At 56.6% G+C, this 15,000-nt stretch overlaps 1 protein-coding gene across 1 annotated transcript in view; it reads left to right on the top strand.

Annotated features, from left to right (window-relative positions):
• LOC140472017 (uncharacterized) overlaps nucleotides 1-2,514 on the top strand; it is a 153,146-nt gene extending 150,632 nt beyond the window's left edge. The window contains exon 65 of the mRNA XM_072567457.1: nucleotides 2,348-2,514. Within this exon, the coding sequence (XP_072423558.1) occupies nucleotides 2,348-2,514 (167 nt within the window). The remainder of the gene's footprint in view (nucleotides 1-2,347) is intronic.
• The last annotated feature ends 12,486 nt before the right edge of the window (nucleotides 2,515-15,000 follow it).

The raw sequence follows: 15,000 nt of genomic DNA, 5'->3' as shown, positions 1-15,000 counted from the left end.
GATGGGGTCAGTGTAGGGGGAGATTTCCTCTGTATCTTACCCCATGGTGTCCCTGTCCTGGGAGTGTTTGATGGGGACAGTGTAGAGGGAGATTTCCTCTGTATCTTACCCCATGGTGTCCCTGTCCTGGGAGTGTTTGATGGGGTCAGTGTAGAGGGAGATTTCCTCTGTATCTTACCCCATGGTGTCCCTGTCCTGGGAGTGTTTGATGGGGTCAGTGTAGAGGGAGATTTCCTCTGTATCTTACCCCATGGTGTCCCTGTCCTGGGAGTGTTTGATGGGGTCAGTGTAGAGGAAGGTTTCCTCTGTATCTTACCCCATGGTGTCCCTGTCCTGGGAGTGTTTGATGGGGTCAGTGTAGAGGGAGATTTCCTGTGTATCTTACCCCATGGTGTCCCTGTCCTGGGAGTGTTTGATGGGGTCAGTGTAGAGGGAGATTTCCTCTGTATCTTACCCCATGGTGTCCCTGTCCTGGGAGTGTTTGATGGGGTCAGTGTAGAGGGAGATTTCCTCTGTATCTTACCCCATGGTGTCCCTGTCCTGGGAGTGTTTGATGGGGTCAGTGTAGAGGGAGATTTCCTCTGTATCTTACCCCATGGTGTCCCTCCCCTGGGAGTGTTTGATGGGGTCAGTGTAGAGGGAGATTTCCTCTGTATCTTACCCCATGGTGTCCCTGTCCTGGGAGTGTTTGATGGGGTCAGTGTAGGGGGAGATTTCCTCTGTATCTTACCCCATGGTGTCCCTGTCCTGGGAGTGTTTGATGGGGACAGTGTAGAGGGAGATTTCCTCTGTATCTTACCCCATGGTGTCCCTGTCCTGGGAGTGTTTGATGGGGTCAGTGTAGAGGGAGATTTCCTCTGTATCTTACCCCATGGTGTCCCTGTCCTGGGAGTGTTTGATGTGGTCAGTGTAGAGGGAGATTTCCTCTGTATCTTACCCCATGGTGTCCCTCCCCTGGGAGTGTTTGATGGGGTCAGTGTAGAGGGAGATTTCCTCTGTATCTTACCCCATGGTGTCCCTGTCCTGGGAGTGTTTGATGGGGACAGTGTAGAGGGAGATTTCCTCTGTATCTTACCCCATGGTGTCCCTGTCCTGGGAGTGTTTGATGGGGTCAGTGTAGAGGGAGATTTCCTCTGTATCTTACCCCATGGTGTCCCTGTCCTGGGAGTGTTTGATGGGGACAGTGTAGAGGGAGATTTCCTCTGTATCTTACCCCATGGTGTCCCTGTCCTGGGAGTGTTTGATGGGGACAGTGTAGAGGGAGATTTCCTCTGTATCTTACCCCATGGTGTCCCTGTCCTGGGAGTGTTTGATGGGGTCAGTGTAGAGGGAGATTTCCTCTGTATCTTACCCCATGGTGTCCCTGTCCTGGGAGTGTTTGATGGGGTCAGTGTAGAGGAAGGTTTCCTCTGTATCTTACCCCATGGTGTCCCTGTCCTGGGAGTGTTTGATGGGGTCAGTGTAGAGGAAGGTTTCCTCTGTATCTTACCCCATGGTGTCCCTGTCCTGGGAGTGTTTGATGGGGGCAGTGTAGGGGGAGATTTCCTCTGTATCTTACCCCATGGTGTCCCTGTCCTGGGAGTGTTTGATGGGGACAGTGTAGAGGGAGATTTCCTCTGTATCTTACCCCATGGTGTCCCTGTCCTGGGAGTGTTTGATGGGGACAGTGTAGAGGGAGATTTCCTCTGTATCTTACCCCATGGTGTCCCTGTCCTGGGAGTGTTTGATGGGGTCAGTGTAGAGGGAGATTTCCTCTGTATCTTACCCCATGGTGTCCCTGTCCTGGGAGTGTTTGATGGGGTCAGTGTAGGGGGAGATTTCCTCTGTATCTTACCCCATGGTGTCCCTGTCCTGGGAGTGTTTGATGGGGTCAGTGTAGAGGGAGATTTCCTCTGTATCTTACCCCATGGTGTCCCTGTCCTGGGAGTGTTTGATGGGGTCAGTGTAGAGGAAGGTTTCCTCTGTATCTTACCCCATGGTGTCCCTGTCCTGGGAGTGTTTGATGGGGTCAGTGTAGAGGGAGATTTCCTCTGTATCTTACCCCATGGTGTCCCTGTCCTGGGAGTGTTTGATGGGGTCAGTGTAGAGGGAGATTTCCTCTGTATCTTACCCCATGGCGTCCCTGTCCTGGGAGTGTTTGATGGGGACAGCGTACCGGGAGCTTTCCTTCCTGGTTAACACAATCAGGAGAGATGTATTCTTTACACTTTGCTGTGTGTCTGATCATTGGAGACCGGGCTGACTGAGGGAGACTTGCTCAGTTTCCATCCTGTCCATCTGGAGGTGTTTAACCTGAGACTCTGACTGAGCTTTAACCCCGTCATTTCCCTTTCCTCCTGCTCTCCAGAGAATGGGAGCTGCCCGGATGCCAGGCGCCTTACCCCGATGTGCAATGTTAACTACGGCCAGGAGTGTACAAATGACGATGACTGTGATCTGTGGCTCTCGTGCTGTGAGGCCGGATGTGGGAAGAGATGTGTCCATCGGTATCACAAACACGGTGAGGATGACTGACCCTCCCATTCCCCCCTTTAGGGAACACTGCACACGCCTGGTGGAGACAATCTGACTGAGGTAGAGACCCCTGTCTGTCCCAGCAACCCAATCTCCCTGCCCCCTGCAGTTGGAGTATTCAGTTTGAGGGTGTCCCCTCTCAGTAGGAAACTCCTTCCCATGTCCCAGCTTATCCAGAGCCATTTCAGGATCATTCCCAATGGGAGTGAGTCTCCCCCAGTCTACTATATCCCATTGGAAAGCCAGCCCCAGTCTGCCCAATCCTGTCATCATCAGTTTGTACCCATTGGAAGGTGCTGCTCATAAAACTGACACTCATATCCCACCCTCTGTATATTCGCCCATTCCCGTTTCTCCCACTCCCCGCTCCCCCCAACTCCCATTTCACCTGACTCACTGAGCTGTCATGTTGGCCAAGGCAGAACGGAAACCAATGTGAAATCCTCCCTCCTCATTGTCACACTGCCATCCCCAATCTACCCCTTTGTCTCCAGGCTTCCCCCTTGTTTTTCCCTGGATCATCCCATACTCCATATAACCAGGGGCAGTGCTGAATTTCCATCCGGCCTTTCACTGAATTCTGATTTGACCCGAAAACAGGGAAAGCGAGAAGCAGAGTGTCCCAAACCATTAAAGACGCGAGATATCTGTGACCGGGACGATGCCGAGGAGTGTGAGGGAGACGAGGACTGCGCAAGGTGGAAGCAGTGCTGTAACCGTCGGTGACTGCGGCAAACGCTGCATCTATGGGGTCAAGAGGCGAGGTGAGAGAGGGAGAACTCATCTCACAGAAAGGAGAGTGTACAAGAGAGGTGTAGTTCTGTGAAGGAGAGGGGTTAGCTCCTGTGTGTGAGGGAGAGGAGGGTGGTCCTTGTGTGTATGTGAGAGAGGAGAGTGGTCCCTGTGTGTGTGAGAGGAGAGTGGTCCCTGTGTGTGTGTGAGGAGAGTGGTCCCTATGTGTGTGAGAGGAGAGTGGTCCCTGTGTGTGTGAGAGGAGAGTGGTCCCTGTGTGTGAGAGAGGAGAGTGGTCCCTGTGTGTGTGTGAGAGGAGAGTGGTCCCTGTGTGTGTGAGAGGAGAGTGGTCCCTGTGTGTGTGAGAGGAGAGTGGTCCCTGTGTGTGTGAGAGGAGAGTGGTCCCTGTGTGTGTGAGAGGAGAGTGGTCCCTGTGTGTGTGTGAGAGGAGAGTGGTCCCCGTGTGTGAGAGAGGAGAGTGGTCCCTGTGTGTGTGTGTGAGAGGAGAGTGGTCCCTGTGTGTGTGAGAGGAGAGTGGTCCCTGTGTGTGTGTGAGAGGAGAGTGGTCCCTGTGTGTGAGAGAGGAGAGTGGTCCCTGTGTGTGTGTGTGAGAGGAGAGTGGTCCTGTGTGTGTGAGAGGAGAGTGGTCCTGTGTGTGTGAGAGGAGAGTGGTCCCTGTGTGTGTGAGAGGAGAGTGGTCCCTGTGTGTGTGTGAGAGGAGAGTGGTCCCTGTGTGTGTGAGAGGAGAATGGTCCCTGTGTGTGTGTGAGAGGAGAGTGGTCCTGTGTGTGTGAGAGAGGAGAGTGGTCCCTGTGTGTGTGTGAGAGGAGAGTGGTCCCTGTGTGTGTGTGAGAGGAGAGTGGTCCCTGTGTGTGTGAGAGGAGAGTGGTCCCTGTGTGTGTGAGAGGAGAGTGGTCCCTGTGTGTGTGAGAGGAGAGTGGTCCCTGTGTGTGTGAGAGGAGAGTGGTCCCTGTGTGTGTGTGAGAGGAGAGTGGTCCCTGTGTGTGTGAGAGGAGAGTGGTCCCTGTGTGTGTGAGAGAGGAGAGTGGTCCCTGTGTGTGTGAGAGGAGAGTGGTCCCTGTGTGTGTGAGAGGAGAGTGGTCCCTGTGTGTGAGAGAGGAGAGTGGTCCCTGTGTGTGTGTGAGAGGAGAGTGGTCCCTGTGTGTGAGAGAGGAGAGTGGTCCCTGTGTGTGTGTGTGAGAGGAGAGTGGTCCCTGTGTGTGTGAGAGGAGAGTGGTCCCTGTGTGTGTGTGAGAGGAGAGTGGTCCCTGTGTGTGTGAGAGGAGAGTGGTCCCTGTGTGTGTGAGAGGAGAGTGGTCCCTGTGTGTGTGTGAGAGGAGAGTGGTCCCTGTGTGTGTGAGAGGAGAGTGGTCCCCTGTGTGTGTGAGAGGAGGGTGGTCCTGTGTGTGTGTGTGTGAGGAGAGTGGTCCCTGTGTGTGTGAGAGGAGAGTGGTCCCTGTGTGTGTGAGAGGAGAGTGGTCCCTGTGTCTGTGAGAGGAGAGTGGTCCCTGTGTCTGTGAGAGGAGGGTGGTCCCTGTGTGTGTGTGAGAGAGGAGAGTGGTCCCTGTGTGTGTGTGAGAGGAGAGTGGTCCCTGTGTGTGTGTGAGAGGGGAGAGTGGTCCCTGTGTGTGTGTGAGAGGAGAGTGGTCCCTGTGTGTATGTGAGAGGAGAGTGGTCCCTGTGTGTGAGAGAGGAGAGTGGTCCCTGTGTGTGAGAGGAGAGTGGTCCCTGTGTGTGTGAGAGGGAGTGGTCCCTGTGTGTGAGAGGAGAGTGGTCCCTGTGTGTGTGTGAGAGGAGAGTGGTCCCTGTGTGTGAGAGGAGAGTGGTCCCTATGTGTGTGTGAGAGGAGAGTGGTCCCTGTGTGTGTGAGAGGAGAGTGGTCCCTGTGTGTGTGTGAGGAGAGTGGTCCCTGTGTGTGTGTGAGAGGAGAGTGGTCCCCTGTGTGTGTGAGAGGAGAGTGGTCCCTATGTGTGTGTGAGAGGAGAGTGGTCCCTGTGTGTGTGAGAGGAGAGTGGTCCCTGTGTGTGTGAGAGGAGAGTGGTCCCTGTGTGTGTGTGAGAGGAGAGTGGTCCCTGTGTGTGAGAGAGGAGAGTGGTCCCTGTGTGTGTGAGAGGAGAGTGGCCCCTGTGTGTGTGTGAGAGGAGAGTGGTCCCTGTGTGTGTGAGAGGAGAGTGGTCCCTGTGTGTGTGTGAGAGGAGAGTGGTCCCTGTGTGTGAGAGGAGAGTGGTCCCTGTGTGTGTGAGAGGGGAGTGGTCCCTGTGTGTGAGAGGAGAGTGGTCCCTGTGTGTGTGAGAGGGAGTGGTCCCTGTGTGTGAGAGGAGAGTGGTCCCTGTGTGTGTGAGAGGGAGAGTGGTCCCTGTGTGTGAGAGGAGAGTGGTCCCTGTGTGTGTGAGAGGGGAGTGGTCCCTGTGTGTGTGAGAGGAGAGTGGTCCCTGTGTGTGTGTGAGAGGAGAGTGGTCCCTGTGTGTGTGAGAGGAGAGTGGTCCCTGTGTGTGTGAGAGGAGAGTGGTCCCTGTGTGTGTGAGAGGAGAGTGGTCCCCTGTGTGTGTGAGAGGAGAGGGGTCCCTGTGTGTGTGTGTGAGGAGAGTGGTCCCCTGTGTGTGTGTGTGAGAGGAGAGTGGTCCCCTGTGTGTGTGAGAGGAGAGTGGTCCCTGTGTGTGTGTGAGAGGAGAGTGGTCCCTGTGTGTGTGAGAGGAGAGTGGTCCCTGTGTGTGAGAGGAGAGTGGTCCCTGTGTGTGTGAGAGAGGAGAGTGGTCCCTGTGTGTGTGTGAGAGGAGAGTGGTCCCTGTGTGTGTGAGAGGAGAGTGGTCCCCTGTGTGTGTGAGAGGAGAGTGGTCCCTGTGTGTGAGAGGAGAGTGGTCCCTGTGTGTGTGAGAGAGGAGAGTGGTCCCTGTGTGTGTGAGAGGAGAGTGGTCCCTGTGTGTGTGAGAGGAGAGTGGTCCCTGTGTGTGTGTCGTGAGAGGAGAGTGGTCCCTGTGTGTGTGAGAGGAGAGTGGTCCCTGTGTGTGTGTGTGAGAGGAGAGTGGTCCCTGTGTGTGTGAGAGGAGAGTGGTCCCTGTGTGTGTGAGAGGAGAGTGGTCCCTGTGTGTGTGTGTGAGAGGAGAGTGGTCCCTGTGTGTGTGAGAGGAGAGTGGTCCCTGTGTGTGTGTGTGAGAGGAGAGTGGTCCCTGTGTTGTGTGAGAGGAGAGTGGTCCCTGTGTGTGTGTGTGAGCGGAGAGTGGTCCCTGTGTGTGTGTGAGAGGAGAGTGGTCCCTGTGTGTGTGTGTGAGCGGAGAGTGGTCCCTGTGTGTGTGAGAGAGAGGAGAGTGGTCCCTGTGTGTGTGAGAGGAGAGTGGTCCCTGTGTGTGTGAGAGGAGAGTGGTCCCTGTGTGTGAGAGGAGAGTGGTCCCTGTGTGTGTGAGAGAGGAGAGTGGTCCCTGTGTGTGTGAGAGGAGAGTGGTCCCTGTGTGTGTGAGAGGAGAGTGGTCCCTGTGTGTGTGAGAGGAGAGTGGTCCCTGTGTGTGAGAGGAGAGTGGTCCCTGTGTGTGTGAGAGAGGAGAGTGGTCCCTGTGTGTGTGAGAGGAGAGTGGTCCCTGTGTGTGTGAGAGGAGAGTGGTCCCTGTGTGTGTGGTGTGAGAGGAGAGTGGTCCCTGTGTGTGTGAGAGGAGAGTGGTCCCTGTGTGTGTGAGAGGAGAGTGGTCCCTGTGTGTGTGTGTGAGAGGAGAGTGGTCCCTGTGTGTGTGAGAGGAGAGTGGTCCCTGTGTGTGTGAGAGGAGAGTGGTCCCTGTGTGTGTGTGTGAGAGGAGAGTGGTCCCTGTGTGTGAGAGGAGAGTGGTCCCTGTGTGTGTGTGAGAGGAGAGTGGTCCCTGTGTGTGTGAGAGGAGAGTGGTCCCTGTGTGTGTGAGAGGAGAGTGGTCCCTGTGTGTGTGTGAGAGGAGAGTGGTCCCTGTGTGTGTGAGAGGAGAGTGGTCCCTGTGTGTGTGAGAGGAGAGTGGTCCCCTGTGTGTGTGTGAGAGGAGAGTGGTCCCTGTGTGTGTGAGGAGAGTGGTCCCTGTGTGTGTGAGAGGAGAGTGGTCCCCTGTGTGGGTGTGAGAGGAGAGTGGTCCCTGTGTGTGTGAGAGGAGAGTGGTCCCTCTCTGTGTGAGAGGAGAGTGGTCCCTGTGTGTGTGAGAGGAGAGTGGTCCCTGTGTGTGTGTGAGAGGAGAGTGGTCCCTGTGTGTGTGTGAGGAGAGTGGTCCCTGTGTGTGTGTGAGGAGAGTGGTCCCTGTGTGTGTGAGAGGAGAGTGGTCCCCTGTGTGTGTGAGAGGAGAGTGGTCCCTGTGTGTGTGAGAGGAGAGTGGTCCCTGTGTGTGTGTGAGAGGGAGAGTGGTCCCTGTGTGTGTGAGAGGAGAGTGGTCCCTCTCTGTGTGAGAGGAGAGTGGTCCCTGTGTGTGTGAGAGGAGAGTGGTCCCTGTGTGTGTGTGAGAGGAGAGTGGTCCCTGTGTGTGAGAGGAGAGTGGTCCCTGTGTGTGTGAGAGGAGAGTGGTCCCTGTGTGTGTGTGAGAGGAGAGTGGTCCCTGTGTGTGAGAGGAGAGTGGTCCCTGTGTGTGAGAGAGGAGAGTGGTCCCTGTGTGTGAGAGGAGAGTGGTCCCTGTGTGTGTGAGAGAGGAGAGTGGTCCCTGTGTGTGAGAGAGGAGAGTGGTCCCAGTGTGTGTGAGAGAGGAGTGGTCCCTGTGTGTGTGGAGAGGAGAGTGGTCCCTGTGTGTGTGTGTGAGAGGAGAGTGGTCCCTGTGTGTGTGTGTGAGGAGAGTGGTCCCTGTGTGTGTGTGAGGAGAGTGGTCCTGTGTGTGAGAGAGGAGAGTGGTCCCTGTGTGTTGTGAGAGGAGAGTGGTCCCTGTGTGTGTGTGAGAGGAGAGTGGTCCCTGTGTGTGTGAGAGGAGAGTGGTCCCCTGTGTGTGTGTGAGGAGAGTGGTCCCTGTGTGTGTGTGAGGAGAGTGGTCCCTGTGTGTGTGTGAGGAGAGTGGTCCCTGTGTGTGTGTGAGGAGAGTGGTCCCTGTGTGTGTGTGAGGAGAGTGGTCCCTGTGTGTGTGTGAGAGGAGAGTGGTCCCTGTGTGTGTGAGAGAGGAGAGTGGTCCCTGTGTGTGTGAGAGAGGAGAGTGGTCCCTGTGTGTGTGAGAGGAGAGTGGTCCCTGTGTGTGTGAGAGAGGAGAGTGGTCCCTGTGTGTGTGGAGAGGAGAGTGGTCCCTGTGTGTGTGAGAGGAGAGTGGTCCCTGTGTGTGTGAGAGAGGAGAGTGGTCCCTGTGTGTGTGAGAGAGAGAGTGGTCCCTGTGTGTGTGAGAGGAGAGTGGTCCCTGTGTGTGTGTGAGAGGAGAGTGGTCCCTGTGTGTGTTGAGAGGAGAGTGGTCCCTGTGTGTGTGTGAGAGGAGAGTGGTCCCTGTGTGTGTGTGAGAGGAGAGTGGTCCCTGTGTGTGTGAGAGGAGAGTGGTCCCTGTGTGTGTGGAGGGAGAGTGGTCCCTGTGTGTGTGAGAGGAGAGTGGTCCCTGTGTGTGTGAGAGGAGAGTGGTCCCTGTGTGTGAGAGGAGAGTGGTCCCTGTGTGTGTGAGAGGAGAGTGGTCCCTGTGTGTGTGTGAGAGGAGAGTGGTCCCTGTGTGTGTGAGAGAGAGTGGTCCCTGTGTGTGTGAGAGGAGAGTGGTCCCTGTGTGTGTGTGAGAGGAGAGTGGTCCCTGTGTGTGTGAGAGGAGAGTGGGTCCCTCTCTGTGGTGAGAGGAGAGTGGTCCCTGTGTGTGTGAGAGGAGAGTGGTCCCTGTGTGGTGAGAGGAGAGTGGTCCCTGTGTGTGTGAGAGGAGAGTGGTCCCTGTTGTGTGAGAGGAGAGTGGTCCTGGGTGCCCTGTGTGTGTGAGAGAGAGTGGTCCCTGTGTGTGAGAGAAGTGGTCCCTGTGTGTGTGAGAGGAGAGTGGTCCCTGTGTGTGTGTGAGGAGAGTGGTCCCTGTGTGTGTGAGAGGAGAGTGGTCCCTGTGTGTGTGTGAGGAGAGTGGTCCCTGTGTGTGTGAGGAGAGTGGTCCCTGTGTGTGTGAGAGGAGAGTGGTCCTGTGTGTGTGTGAGAGGAGAGTGGTCCCTGTGTGTGTGAGAGAGAGTGGTCCCTCTGTGTGGAGGGAGTGGTCCTGTGTGTGTGGAGAGGAGAGTGGTCCCGTGTGTGTGTGAGAGGAGAGTGGTCCCTGTGTGTGTGAGAGGAGAGTGGTCCCTGTGGTGTGAGAGAGGAGAGTGGTCCCTGTGTGTGTGAGAGGAGAGTGGTCCCTGTGTGTGTGAGAGGAGAGTGGTCCCTGTGTGTGTGAGAGGAGAGTGGTCCCTGTGTGTGTGTGAGAGGAGAGTGGTCCCTGTGTGTGTGTGAGAGGAGAGTGGTCCCTGTGTGTGTGAGAGGAGATTGGTCCCTGTGTGTGTGAAGGAGAGTGGCCTGTGTGTGAGAGAGAGTGGTCCCTGTGTGTGTGAGAGGAGAGTGGTCCCTGTTGTGTGAGAGAGGAGAGTGGTCCCCTGTGTGTGTGAGAGGAGAGTGGTCCCTGGGTGTGTGTGAGAGGAGAGTGGTCCCTGTGTGTGTGAGAGGAGAGTGGTCCCTGTGTGTGTGAGAGGAGAGTGGTCCCTGTGTGTGTGAGAGGAGAGTGGTCCCTGTGTGTGTGAGAGGAGAGTGGTCCCCTGTGTGTGTGTGAGAGGAGAGTGGTCCCCTGTGTGTGTGAGAGAGGAGAGTGGTCCCTGTGTGTGTGAGAGGAGAGTGGTCCCTGTGTGTGTGAGAGGAGAGTGGTCCCTGTGTGTGTGAGAGGAGAGTGGTCCCTGTGTGTGAGAGAGCGGAGAGTGGTCCCTGTGTGTGTGAGAGGAGAGTGGTCCCTGTGTGTGTGAGAGGAGAGTGGTCCCTGTGTGTGTGAGAGAGGAGAGTGGTCCCTGTGTGTGTGTGAGAGGAGAGTGGTCCCTGTGTGTGTGAGAGGAGAGTGGTCCCTGTGTGTGTGTGAGAGGAGAGTGGTCCCTGTGTGTGTGAGAGGAGAGTGGTCCCTGTGTGTGTGTGAGAGGAGAGTGGTCCCTGTGTGTGTGAGAGAGGAGAGTGTCCCTGTGTGTGTGAGAGGGGAGTGGTCCCTGTGTGTGAGAGGAGAGTGGTCCCTGTGTGTGTGAGAGGGAGAGTGGTCCCTGTGTGTGTGAGAGGAGAGGCGGTCCCTTGTGTGTGTGAGAGGAGAGTGGTCCCTGTGTGTGAGAGGAGAGTGGTCCTGTGTGTGTGTGAGGAGAGTGGTCCCTGTGTGTGTGAGAGGGGAGTGGTCCCTGTGTGTGAGAGGAGAGTGGTCCCTGTGTGTGTGAGAGGAGAGTGGTCCCTGTGTGTGTGAGAGGAGAGCGGTCCCCTATGTGTGTGTGAGAGGAGAGTGGTCCCTGTGTGTGTGAGAGGAGAGTGGTCCCTGTGTGTGTGAGAGGAGAGTGGTCCCTGTGTGTGTGTGAGAGGAGAGTGGTCCCTGTGTGTGAGAGAGGAGAGTGGTACCTGTGTGTGAGAGGAGAGTGGTCCCTGTGTGTGTGTGAGAGGAGTGTGGTCCCTGTGTGTGTGAGAGGAGAGTGGTCCCTGTGTGTGTGTGAGAGGAGAGTGGTCCCTGGTGTGTGAGAGGAGAGTGGTCCCTGTGTGTGTGTGTGAGAGGAGAGTGGTCCCTGGTGTGTGAGAGGAGAGGGGTCCCTGTGTGTGTGTGTGAGAGGAGAGTGGTCCCTGTGTGTGTGAGAGGAGAGTGGTCCCTGTGTGTGTGAGAGGAGAGTGGTCCCTGTGTGTGTGTGTGAGAGGAGAGTGGTCCCTGTGTGTGTGAGAGGAGAGTGGTCCCTGTGTGTGTGAGAGGAGAGTGGTCCCTGTGTGTGTGGAGAGGAGAGTGGTCCCTGGTGTGTGTGTGAGGAGAGTGGTCCCTGTGTGTGAGAGAGAGTGGTCCCTGTGTGTGTGAGAGGAGAGTGGTCCCTGTGTGGTGTGAGAGGAGAGTGGTCCCTGTGTGTGAGAGGAGAGTGGTCCCTGTGTTGTGTGAGAGGAGAGTGGTCCCTGTGTGTGTGTGAGAGGAGAGTGGTCCCTGTGTGTGTGTGTGAGGAGAGTGGTCCCTGTGTGTGTGAGAGGAGAGTGGTCCCTGCTCTGTGTGAGAGGAGAGTGGTCCCTGTGTGTGTGAGGAGAGTGGTCCCTGTGTGTGTGAGGAGAGTGGTCCCTGTGTGTGTGAGAGAGTGGTCCCTGTGTGTGTGAGAGGAGGAGTGGTCCCTGTGTGTGTGTGAGAGGAGAGTGGTCCCTGTGTGTGTGAGAGGAGAGTGGTCCCTGTGTGTGTGAGAGAGGAGAGTGGTCCCTGTGTGTGTGAGAGGAGAGTGGTCCCTGTGTGTGTGAGAGGAGAGTGGTCCCTGTGTGTGTTGTGAGAGGAGAGTGGTCCCTGTGTGTGTGAGAGGAGAGTGGTCCCTGTGTGTGTGAGAGGAGAGTGGTCCCTGTGTGTGTGTGAGAGGAGAGTGGTCCCTGTGTGTGTGAGAGGAGAGTGGTCCCTGTGTGTGTGTGAGGAGAGTGGTCCCTGTGTGTGTGAGAGAGGAGAGTGGTCCCTGTGTGTGAGAGGGAGAGTGGTCCTGTGTGTGTGAGAGGAGAGTGGTCCCTGTGTGTGTGAGAGGAGAGTGGTCCCTGTGTGTGAGAGAGGAGAGTGGTCCCTGTGTGGGTGAGAGGAGAGTGGTCCCTGTGTGTGTGAGAGGAGAGTGGTCCCTGTGTGTGTGAGAGGAGAGTGGTCCCCTGTGTGTGTGAGAGGGAGAGTGGTCCCTGTGTGTGTGTGAGAGGAGAGTGGTCCCTGTGTGTGTGAGAGGAGAGTGGTCCCTGTGTGTGTGAGAGAGAGTGGTCCCTGTGTGTGTGTGAGGAGAGTGGTCCCTGTGTGTGAGAGAGGAGAGTGGTCCCTGTGTGTGTGAGAGGAGAGTGGTCCCTGTGTGTGTGTGAGAGGGAGTGGTCCCTGTGGTGTGTGAGAGGAGAGTGGTCCCTGTGTGTGTGTGAGAGGAGAGTGGTCCCTGTGTGTGTGAGAGGAGAGTGGTCCCTGTGTGTGTGAGAGGAGAGTGGTCCCCTGTGTGTGTGTGAGAGGAGAGTGGTCCCCTGTGTGTGAGAGGAGAGTGGTTCCCTGTGTGTGTGTGTGAGAGGAGAGTGGTCCCTGTGTGTGTGAGAGGAGAGTGGTCCCTGTGTGTGTGTGAGAGAGGAGAGTGGTCCCTGTGTGTGTGAGAGGAGAGTGGTCCCTGTGTGTGTGTGTGAGAGGAGAGTGGTCCCTGTGTGTGTGAGAGGAGAGTGGTCCCTGTGTGTGTGAGAGGAGAGTGGTCCCTGTGTGTGTGTGTGAGAGGAGAGTGGTCCCTGTGTGTGTGTGAGAGGAGAGTGGTCCCTGTGTGTGTGAGAGGAGAGTGGTCCCTGTGTGTGTGAGAGGAGAGTGGTCCCTGTGTGTGTGTGGAGAGGAGAGTGGTCCCCTGTGTGTGTGAGAGGAGAGTGGTCCCTCTCTGTGTGAGAGGAGAGTGGTCCCTGTGTGTGTGAGAGGAGAGTGGTCCCTGTGTGTGTGAGGAGAGTGGTCCCTGTGTGTGTGAGAGGAGAGTGGTCCCTGTGTGTGTGAGAGGAGAGTGGTCCCTGTGTGAGTGTGTGAGGAGAGTGGTCCCTGTGTGTGTGAGAGGAGAGTGGTCCCTCTGTGTGTGAGAGGAGAGTGGTCCCTGCTGTGTGAGAGGAGAGTGTCCCTGTGTGTGTGAGAGGAGAGTGGTCCCTGTGTGTGTGTGAGAGGAGAGTGGTCCCTGTTGTGTGTGAGAGAGAGTGGTCCCTGTGTGTTGTGAGAGGAGAGTGGTCCCTGTGTGTGTGTGAGAGGGAGAGTGGTCCCTGTGTGTGTGAGAGAGAGTGGTCCCTGTGTGTGTGAGAGGAGAGTGGTCCCTGTGTGTGTGAGAGGAGAGTGGTCCCTGTGTGTGTGTGAGAGAGAGTGGTCCCTGTGTGTGTGAGAGGAGAGTGGTCCCTGTGTGTGTGAGAGGAGAGTGGTCCCTGTGTGTGTGTGAGAGAGAGTGGTCCCTGTGTGTGTGAGAGGAGAGTGGTCCCCTGCTGTGTGTGAGAGGAGAGTGGTCCCCTGTGTGTGTGAGAGGAGAGTGGTCCCTGTGTGTGACTGTGTGAGGAGTGGTTCCCTGTGTGTGTGAGAGAGAGTGGTCCCTGTGTGTGTGAGAGGAGAGTGGTCCCTGTGTGTGTGAGAGGAGAGTGGTCCTGTGTGTGTGAGAGAGGAGAGTGGTCCCTGTGTGTGTGAGAGGAGAGTGGTCCCTGTGTGTGAGAGAGGAGAGTGGTCCCTGTGTGTGTGAGAGGAGAGTGGTCCCTGTGTGTGTGAGAGGAGAGTGGTCCCTCTGTGTGTGTGAGAGGAGAGTGGTCCCTGTGTGTGTGAGAGGAGAGTGGTCCCTGTGTGTGTGGAGGAGAGTGGTCCTGTGTGTGTGAGAGGAGAGTGGTCCCTGTGTGTGTGTGAGAGGAGAGTGGTCCTGTGTGTGTGAGAGGAGAGTGGTCCCTGTGTGTGTGTGAGAGGAGAGTGGTCCCTGTGTGTGTGAGAGGAGAGTGGTCCCTGTGTGTGTGAGAGGAGAGTGGTCCCTGTGTGCTGTTGAGAGGAGAGTGGTCCCTGTGTGTGTGAGAGGAGAGTGGTTCCCTGTGTGTGTGTGAGGAGAGTGGTCCCTGTGTGTGTGAGAGGAGAGTGGTCCCCTGTGTGTGTGAGAGGAGAGTGGTCCCTGTGTGTGTGAGAGGAGAGTGGTCCCTGTGTGTGTGAGAGGAGAGTGGTCCCTGTGTGTGTGGAGAGGAGAGTGGTCCCTGTGTGTGTGAGAGGAGAGTGGTCCCTGGTGTGTGTGTGAGAGGAGAGTGGTCCCTGTGTGTGTGAGAGGAGAGTGGTCCCTTGTGTGTGTGAGAGGAGAGTGGTCCCTGTGTGTGTGTGAGAGGAGAGTGGGTCCCTGTGTGTTGTGAGAGGAGAGTGGTCCCTGTGTGTGTGAGAGGAGAGTGGTCCCTGTGTGTGTGAGAGGAGAGTGGTCCCTGTGTGTGTGAGAGGAGAGTGGTCCCGTGTGTGAGGAGAGTGGTCCCTGTGTGTGTGAGAGGAGAGTGGTCCCTGTGTGTGTGAGAGGAGAGTGGTCCCTGTGTGTGTGAGAGGAGAGTGGTCCCTGTGTGTGTGAGAGGAGAGTGGTCCCTGTGTGTGTGTGAGAGGAGAGTGGTCCCTGTGTGTGTGAGAGGAGAGTGGTCCCTGTGTGAGTGTCCTTGTGTGAGAGGAGAGTGGTCCCTGTGTGTGTGAGAGGAGAGTGGTCCCTGTGTGTGTGAGAGGAGAGTGGTCCCTGTGTGTGTGAGAGGAGAGTGGTCCCTGTGTGTGTGAGAGAGAGTGGTCCCTGTGTGTGTGAGAGGAGAGTGGTCCCTGTGTGTGTGAGAGGAGAGTGGTCCCTGTGTGTGTGAGAGGAGAGTGGTCCCTGTGTGTGTGAGAGGAGAGTGGTCCCTGTGTGTGTGAGAGGAGAGTGGTCCCTGTGTGTGTGAGAGGAGAGTGGTCCTGTGTGTGTGTGAGAGGAGAGTGGTCCCTGTGTGTGTGAGAGGAGAGTGGTCCCTGTGTGTGTGCCTGTGAGTGAGAGGAGTGGGTCCCTGTGTGTGTGAGAGGAGAGTGGTCCCTGTGTGTGTGAGAGGAGAGTGGTCCCTGTGTTGTGTGGAGAGAGAGTGGTCCCTGTGTGTGTGAGAGGAGAGTGGTCCCTGTGTGTGTGAGAGGAGAGTGGTCCCTGTGTTGTCGTGGTGAGAGGGAGAGTGGTCCCTGTGTGTGTGAGAGGAGAGTGGTC

Source organism: Chiloscyllium punctatum, unplaced genomic scaffold (assembly GCF_047496795.1).
Source record: "Chiloscyllium punctatum isolate Juve2018m unplaced genomic scaffold, sChiPun1.3 scaffold_218, whole genome shotgun sequence".
Taxonomy (NCBI): domain Eukaryota; kingdom Metazoa; phylum Chordata; class Chondrichthyes; order Orectolobiformes; family Hemiscylliidae; genus Chiloscyllium; species Chiloscyllium punctatum.
The sequence above is the reverse complement of the archived record's forward strand: the minus strand, read 5'-3'. Positions and strand labels throughout refer to the sequence as shown.